Below are 9439 nucleotides of genomic sequence, written 5' to 3'. Positions count from 1 at the left end.
TTCTAACATCATAATATTCTAATAATCAATAACTTTTAAAACTTATGCATACACAACACCTAATGACTAACTTAAATCCTAATTCCTTTCTATTTCTACACTAATTCTACCTACACTATATAGAAACTCTTAATTATAACCCAAACCAGTTCCTAAAGAATGTGGCCCAGTCAAAAGATCATGCTGGGCCATTTCTAGGAACAATTGACTACAATCTCTTAACAAAATGGCTGTTCTAGAATCCTATATATCTATTTTAATTCTATAAAAGTTTATAATTCCTAATTCTAATATATAAAGCTGATCATCAGCAACAAAACTTTCAAAAATAAAACCCAAATATAAACTGTAAATTGTATTAAAGCAGAAACCACAAATGTAGAAAATGGAAACAATGAAATTTCTAAAGTTAGCTGTATTCTTACTAAACCTCAAAATATCATGTTTGATCATGCTTGAACTAACATAATTCACTGACATAGTATAACCTATTCTACAATACTTTCTATGAATAAAATAAATTCAATTTCTATAATAAGTAGAAAAACCCTACACCAACTGTAGCTAAAACCAGTCTAAAAGAATGCAGCCCAGTCCAAAGTACGCGCTGGGCCCTCAGGAATGTGGCCCAGCCCAAAGTTTGTGCTGAACCATTTCGGGTAACTCTAGATAATCATCTATACCATCTAAAGCTGAAAACAGCTCTCCATATGTATATACTAATTCTACAAATATACTTTTAAGTCTTATAAAGAAACTTGTACTGTATTAAAGGCTCCCAAATGTGACCTGAGTTTAAATTATATCTAATACCTAAGCTGAAACCACAGTTCATGGAAAACAGGAACAGTGCGTTTCTAGAGTGAGCCATGCCTGTCACAGTCACAGAGCCTTCAGCTTAGGTCAGCAGGGTTCCTTTTGGCTAAGTGTGAAGGGGAGGAGGGAATGGGGTCAACTGCTCTCGAATGCATCCTAGTGGTCTCGGGGTCCACGGCCCTCCCTGATCCCTAATGCTCAGTGGGCCTCCGTGGCTGGCTCCCTACAGTGAGACCCTGTCTCTACAAAAAAATTTTTTTAATTACGTGGGCATGATGATACGGGCTTGTAGTTCTAGTAACTGGGGAGGTCGAGGTGGGAGGACTACTTGAGCCCAGCAGGTTGAGGCTACAGTGAGCTGTGATCATACCACTGCACTCCAGCCTGGGTGACAGAGTGAGACCCTGTCTCAAAAAAAGAAAAAAACAGATACAAACTATCACCTCACACCTATTAATTAGAAATAAAAAATTAAATAGATAAAACCCAGTGCTAGTAAATTACAATGAAACAGATATATTTATGTATCCCTACTGACATTGTAAGTCAGTAAAATATTTTTTAAAAATTGTTTATTCAGCAAGCAGTAAATGCCCAGCAAATATCAGTCATTATACATGTAAGCGATTGTTATCAAAGGAGAAATAAATCACACCTTTCAACTTGGTAATTCTCTACTTTTACAATGGTCTTTGAAGGAAGCAAAATGTCCAAGAGTTGGGAAATAAAATTAATCATGGTATGTTAAATATAGTAAAACACCATATGTCATCAAAATAATATGCAGACTAGGTAGGTAAGTGGATAATTTTATTTAAATTTAATATTGGCAGGTAAACATAATGGCATACCAAAAGCAAAACCTAAAATAGTTTATGGAGAATAATTATCCATGAAAAAACTGTATGTAAGAAAATAAATATCAGAAGAGAGCATAAACTTTTTATTTTTATTCTCACATATTGCTATTTATTTCTAATTGTCATTTATAAGTGCTAAAATAAGTTAAATATTAGCTAAAACTTTTTCATAACAAATTGAGTCCCAATACTTTAGATATCAGATGGTTTAAAATATTTAATAGGAAATATTTTCTTCCTTTTAGATTAACATTGATGGGCAGGATATTAGGACTTTTAATGTGAGATATCTGAGGGAAATAATTGGAGTGGTGAGTCAAGAGCCGGTGCTATTTTCTACCACAATTGCTGAAAATATTCGTTATGGCCGTGGAAATGTAACCATGGATGAGATAAAGAAAGCTGTCAAAGAGGCCAACGCCTATGAGTTTATCATGAAATTGCCACAGGTAAAGCCTCTGATAATGCAGTTGCACTTGAAATTAGAATTTCACCTCATGAGGCTGAGTTTTTTCTTCAAAAGTTAACAGTGTTTGAGATGCAAGGTTGTCCAACTTTACTCGGTAAGTCCCTTAAATTCTTCAATCAGGGATTTAAGGAGGATAGCCTGGCACATGAATAACATGACATTTTCTACATGATATGACAGTAGTTTTTAAAAATAATTCAGTATTCATTTGTTTTATTATAATTTATGATATATTTCAGTAGTCCATTTAAAGTTGACTTCCTTGCCCTTTTAATGTAAAATACTTCAAGAACTCTTCCATCTTTTCTGTTGTAGAAATTTGACACTCTGGTTGGAGAGAGAGGAGCCCAGCTGAGTGGCGGACAGAAACAGAGAATTGCCATCGCTCGAGCCCTGGTTCGCAATCCCAAGATCCTCCTGCTGGACGAGGCCACGTCAGCCTTGGACTCAGAAAGTGAAGCTGAGGTACAAGCAGCTCTAGATAAGGTCAGTAGACCCTGAACATCTGAATGAACAGAAAGTTGAAACTTTACTGAAAATTTTTGCCAGTGCTTTACGAGGCTGGAGTAAGAAACATAAACATAAAGGCAAGTGAAGCTATCTCACAGAGCATATTGTTTTCCTCTTTCTGTCAGGTTCTGTTATCTTCAGAGAGACAGGTCAATGATCCTGGCTTGCTTTGACTATGATGCAACGAGCCCAGACCCAGGCCTGTGCAATGAGCCGTTAGGCTTTGTTTTTCTCTTGTACATAGGCTATTGCATTGATCAAAAGTAACTGTGTTAAAAATATACAAAAACAAAATCTGGTTACTTAGACACTGATCCAGCTGAAAAATAATTCAACATACCCTGTTTTGTAGGCAGTAACATCATCTTTATTCATTAAGGTGATCAGATGTTTTTCTGGAAACAAAGTTCAACTTGTATATTTGTTTAAGCATATAAATAAGCAACATGTCTCAAATATGCAGAACTCCTGTGTCTGACTCAGACATTTCTAAGTCTTTCACCAGCATCTTTACTAAGCTGAAATGTCATAGGAAAAAACTTATCTTGGTGTACTTTTGGGGTTAATGCTGATGTCATCTGTAATAACAATACGATATATACAAGAGTCAGATGACACTATAGAAATGAGGGTCAAATGCATAAATATCGCAAATATATTTGATTTGAGAAAGTTTAGCAGTAAAATGTGCAAGTTCTTTAACAAATTCTGCCCAAACTACCTCTAACAATTTTACACTTAACCTTAGCCAAAAGGCTAAGAAGAAATATCTTTTACAATTTTAGGGACAAGCTATATGAACCTTATTTTCTCAGAAAAATTTATATGTGAATTCTAAGTAAACACAAATGAGTTGTATGCCATAAACTGTATTTAATCAATGTTTCCCGGTTTATCAGGTTAATATTTTGGCTCATTTTTTTTTTTTTTTTTGAGTTGGAGTCTCACTCTGTTGCCCAGACTGGAGTGCAGTGGCCGCTCCCAGCCACCGCAGCCTCAACCTACTGGGCTCTGGCGATCTTTCCGCCTCAGCCTTCCGAGTAGCTGGAATTACAGGCATGCACTACCACGCCCTGCTGATTTTTTGATTTATTGTAGAGATGAGGTCTCGCTGCCCAGGCGGGTCTCAAACCTGCGGGCTCAGGCAATCCACTCACCTCAGCCTCCCAAAGGCGCAGGATTACAGGCTGAGCCACCGAGCCCGGCTAAGCTCATTTTATATAATGTAATTTAATACTGAGACAATAATAATTATTTCTCCCAAATTCCTACTCTGAATTATATTGCCTTCATGTATATTAAGTAATAATATTCTTTTTTTTTTGAGTTGGAGTCTCACTCTGTCGCCCAGACTGGAGTGCAGTGGTCGCTCCCAGCCACCGCAGCCTCACTTGTGGGCTCTGGTGATCCTTCCGCCTCAACCTTCTGAGTAGCTGGAATTATAGGCATGCGCTACCACACCTGGCTGATTTTTTATTTATTTCAGAGATGAGGTCTCACTGCCCAAGCGGGGCTCGAATCCGCGGACTCAGGCAATCCACTCACCTCAGCCTCCCAAAGGCGGGGGATTACAGGCTGAGCCACTGAGCCCGGCTAGTAATAATATTCTTTAACTAAAATATAATACATGTGAGACTGATAGGTAGTTGACTAATCAGAAGTGACTTAAGACAGAAAATCGTAAAAACAGAACATGATAAATTAAAACATTAATTTCAACTTAAAATATAAAAATAGACATTCATGTATTGACATAAACATTTTAGGGTAAAGTCAGATAGAATAAAAGAGCTGCTTAGTAAAAAATTAAAAGTTCCCATTCAGCCCTGGAGTCCTGGTTCCAATCTTTTCTTGGGTACAGATGTTCTTGGGTACAGATACATTATTAGCTATTGCTATGCTAAATTAACTGGATTATTAGAGATGTTTCTCATGATATGATGTCTATCAGAAAAATTGTAACCTTGAAAGTCTTCATTCATATTTGGACAAGAAATTTCTCTCAATTTTAGCAGTTTCTTTGTGTTCTGTAGGATCATGTCACACGCCTCAGATGATAACTTTTTACATATCTACTTTAAAAATAGCTCACAATGCTGGGCTTGGTGGCTCAGCCTGTAATCCCAGCACTTTGGGAGGCCAAGGTGAGTGGATTGCCTGGGCAACTTGGCAAGACCTCATCTCTACAATAAATCAAAAATGGCCGGACGTGGTAGTGCGCCCCTGTGGTTCCAGCTACTTGGAAGGCTGAGGCGGAGGGATCACAGGTTGAGGCTGCAGTGACCAGGAGCGGCCACTGCTCTCCAGTTTGGGTGACAGAGTGAGACTCCAACTCAAAAAAGAAAAAAATTAGCTAACAAATCACTCATTATTTTCTAAAGTCCCCAAGAAAAACCATTATTGCAACATAACAAATCACCTTGAATTCAGACTTGAAACAATTCTGTGTGTTAGCTGAGTGAATCCTCTACTGTTATTACGGGAGCTCATTCAGTTGAAAGGTTGATTTACCTAGAATGGTTGTGATGGCCTCACTCACGTGCTGGCTGTTGGCTGGGAATCTCAGTTCTTCTCCATGTGGCTTCTCACACTCATGTTCATACAGTAGGCTCACATGTCTTCTTTACATGGAGGTTTCAGGGCAGTGTACCCAGAGGGCAAAGAGAAAAGCTATAAGCCATCTTAGAGGCCTAGACTCCAGAACCCATACGTGTCACTTGCATCACAGTCTGTTGGTTATAGTGAGTCACAGCCTGGCCCAGAATGGAGGAGTGAGTGGGCTGTAAAGAATCTGTGACCATATTTGATCTTCCACAGCATGCCCTCTGCCATAATTACTTACATTTTTTCCACATGCAAGAGAAGTTCATCTGTCCCTAAGACCCTCAGAATGTTTGTACAATATAACATCAGGCTCAAAGACCAGTCTCTGAAGATCTGCATGTGGTTCAGATATAGATAAGGTTCTTCATATTCAGCTCATCTTGATCCAGAAAGCTGTGCACTGAAAAGACAAGTTATCTCCCACACATATTCCCAGCATAGAATGGTGATGCAGGGACAGGGTCATCACAGGGATAGGGTCATCCCTGCTCAAAAAGGGAAAAACAGGAAGTACACAGCAGTCCTTAGGAACCCTTGCTCTAATCTAGCCCTAACCCTAACCCACAGCAATTCGGCAGTGCAGTCAGGCACATGTTGCCCATATCCTCACTACTCCAGGGAAACTGAATGTTTATTGATTAAGGCCCAGTTTTGCTCTCTAGGATTGGGTTCCCTGGTCCATTGTTCCCCTTAGTCCTAGGCTTTTGTATCTTCCCTCTGACAGGTATTTCCTTTTCCATAAGAAATGGCCTGTGTCTGCAGCTTTCTGCCCATAGAAATTTGGGTCCCCTTTCATTTTAAAAAACTTCAGTCTCTTTTAGAACAAGCTGGAGGATTCTCTTAAAAATTGTAAATTTGCTTAGAAATTTGCTTAGAAATCTGGCTCATACTCCAGCAGCTGTGCCCATAACTTTTTCAAGACACACCTCCCTCTGCTTTGGATGACTAACAACTTTGTTTTCCATGGATGACTAACAACTTTGTTTTCCAACTGGATGACTAACAACTTTGTTTTCCAACTCAGCAAGTGCTGAGTCTTCTATATGGCCTCTAAATTCTTCCAGCAACCAAGTGGCTCATTCTTTAGCTCATCATTCTCTTCTCCGAACCTTATCTCTCTCTCTCTCTCTCTCTCTCTCTCTCTCTCTCTCTCTCTCTCACACACACACACACACACACACACACACACACAGAGAGAGAAATCCAGTTGACCTTTCACTATTCTGTCTAGAATCTCCTTAATCTTATGTACAAGCTCAAGTTATAGCAGGAAACGTTTTTGTCAGTTTTTCTAAGATTACATAATGCAGGTCACCCTTTCTCCAACATCTAATAGAAATTTCCTTACTCTTCCAATCTCCTCTAATAATGTCATCACCTCCCTTCTAGCCACCACCTACCACTCAATCTCAAAGCCAATGTCACATGTTTTAGGTTTTTGTTACAGTAGCATCCCAGCCTGATTACCAGTTTCCGTATCAGTTGCTTTAAGCCAAAATGCACTTAAAACACAACTTTCATTTCTCTCAAATCTGTGGGTTTGCCTTGTCTCACTTCAGCTCAGAGTCAGCTGGGCTGGAACATTCAAGGTGGCCTCACCCATGCACCTGGCAATTGGTGATGGCCTTTGCCTGTGGCAGTTTGGTTTTTCTTAATGAGGCTTCTTATCCTCCAGGAGACTAGATAGGCTGCCCTTCACTGGCTTTTCAGGATAACATTCAAAGGTGGGAAATACACAAGCTGTGAGGTCCCTTGAAGTTGGGGTCTGGAAATTGCACAACTATCAGTTTCTTCACAATTTCTTCATCAAAACAAGCTACAAGGCTTGCCCAGATTTGAGGAGGTAGAGGAATAGACTCCATGGGATGGGAGTAAGTGCAATGTGTTTGTGACCATATTTAATCTGCCCAAGTTGTTATGAGTATAGTTTATAATCTACCTTAATTGTCTCCACACTACCCTGATATTTTTACAGACAGTAATCCTTTATTTTTTTTTATTTTTATTTTTTGAGTTGGAGTCTCACTCTGTCGTTCAGACTGGAGTGCAGTGGTCGCTCCTGGCCACTGCAGCCTCGACCTGCTGGGCTCCAGCAATCCTTGCGCCTCAGCCTTCCGAGTAGCTGGAACTACAGGCGCATGCTACTACGCCTGGCTGATTTTTTGATTTATTGTAGAGATGAGGTCTCGCCAAGTTGCCCAGGCGGGTCTCGAACCTGCGGGCTCAGGCAATCCGCTCATCTTGACTTCCCAAAGCACTGGGATTACAGGCTGAGCCATCGAGCCCGGCCGACAGTAATCCTTTATTACTGGCATTCCCAGAGATGATATGAATCAGTTAATTGGCCATTTAATCGAAGTTACAAACCAACTTTCTTTTTAACAATGAAAAGTTGGCCAGGTGCGGTGGCTCAAGTCTGTAATCCCAGCATTTTGGGAGGCCGAGGTGAGAAGATTGCCTGAGCCCGTGAGTTCGAGACCAGCCTAGGCAATATGGTGAGACCTCATATCTACAATAAATGAAAAAATTAGTCGGGCGTGGTAACATGTGCCTGTAGTCCCGGCTACTTGGAAGACTGAGGAGGAAGTATCGCCTGAGCCCAGCAGGTCGACGCTGGGGTGGCCATGAATGTGCCACCTCACTCCAGCCTGGGCGACAGAGTGAGACTCCAACTCAAAAAAAGGAAAAAAGAAAAGTTGAATTTTACAATTTACAATCTTGCCTCTGAGGAGCATGAGGATTTACCACTATTATATGTTATTTCTACCCAGTTACCCATCCTGGAAGAACAATATTTTTCTTTTGTGGATTTTTTATACATTATCAGTACCTCTCATGTGACACCAACTTATTGTAGTTAGTTACTTCTTTAATGCCTTCTTTCTCCTTGAAAGAATAAAATTTGATGGGCATTATCCAGGATTTAAGCACTTAGTCACAAATCCATCAAGCAAACATGTGATGTCACTGAACTACTTAAAAGAGTGATTTGTAGATTTTAGCATGCATAAAAATCACCTCTTAAAGCACTTGTTACAGAGCAAAATTATCGGTCCCACTCTAGATTGCAATTCAGATGGTTTTTGAACCACAATTTGAGCAATCCTGATCCTGAAATATGATTTCACCTAAACTGCCTGAGTGCGGTCCATCAGAATTACAGTTAAAATCGGACTCATAAGAAGGATTTCCTACAGAAGTGCTTGGGGAAAGGCTATCACTTGGCAACAGTTTCCCTTAAATACTTCAAGCATTCCATATAACTCAGAGCTAGGACTTCTCAGACAAATTCAAACACACCTAAGAAAGGTCAGACTTTTTTTTTTCTTGAGTAAACACTGACACTACCTTAGGCTTCCAGAGCTCCTCACACTGAAGGTGTTGGCCACCTGTCTGATCCCGAACTGAAGTCTGATTTGGATCTTTCATAGAAGAGTGTTGCCTTTCCTGTAATCACACAGAGATCTGGAGTACAAACTACTCTTTCACCAGTCATAAACAAGTGCTTAATTGTGCATGTTAATGGACAGTGTGTCAACACTGGAACCCCGATGCCCTTACATTTTTGTCCTTTTCCTTTTTAGGCCAGGGAAGGCAGAACCACCATCGTGATAGCCCACCGACTGTCTACAGTTCGAAATGCAGATGTCATTGCTGGGTTTGAAGATGGAGTCATTGTGGAGCAAGGAAGTCACAGTGAACTGATGAAGAAGGAAGGAGTGTACTTCAAACTTGTTAACATGCAGGTAGTTTTTCTGCTATTTGATCCTCAACACAGGGTTCTTTAAATTATTAAAATATGATGCGGGTAACGCCATCCTGAGAAATAAGAAATCTGAAGATGCCTAAAAGTGTACATGTGAGACTTGAAATCAGAGTCTGCAAAGACGGGGTGGGGTAGGAAGAAAATAACGTGAATAAAACATGAGTGTATTCCTTATGACAGAGATTCCTAATTGTCTGGGGAATATGATCAAACTAACAGGTCCCTTCCACCATAAGATTAGGGATGACCAAAGTGGCCAGAGGATAAGCGAAGTGTTTTCACACTTGTCTGAGCAGCCCTAGTTCTGAGTTATATGGAATGCTAGAGACTTTAGCAGAAACATTTTAGGGAGATTGCTGCTAAGAGACGGCCTTTTTTAGGGCACCTCTGTAGGGCTTTTTTTTTTTTTTTTTT

General features: G+C 40.0%; 1 protein-coding gene across 3 annotated transcripts in view; it reads left to right on the top strand.

Moving 5' to 3' along the window:
* The window catches only part of ABCB4 (ATP binding cassette subfamily B member 4), a 77789-nt gene that overhangs the window by 35659 nt on the left and 32691 nt on the right, over nt 1-9439 (top strand). For all 3 annotated transcript variants that reach the window (XM_008061314.1, XM_008061312.1, XM_008061311.1), the window contains exons 12-14: nt 1922-2125; nt 2461-2631; nt 8844-9005. In XM_008061314.1, coding sequence (XP_008059505.1) covers nt 1922-2125; nt 2461-2631; nt 8844-9005 — 537 coding nt within the window. The remainder of the gene's footprint in view (nt 1-1921; nt 2126-2460; nt 2632-8843; nt 9006-9439) is intronic.

The sequence above is a fragment of the Carlito syrichta genome, unplaced genomic scaffold (assembly GCF_000164805.1).
Source record: "Carlito syrichta isolate Samal-C Ts95f unplaced genomic scaffold, Tarsius_syrichta-2.0.1 Scaffold305203, whole genome shotgun sequence".
Classification (NCBI taxonomy): Eukaryota; Metazoa; Chordata; class Mammalia; order Primates; family Tarsiidae; genus Carlito; species Carlito syrichta.
This window is presented reverse-complemented; position numbering and strand designations above follow the sequence as displayed.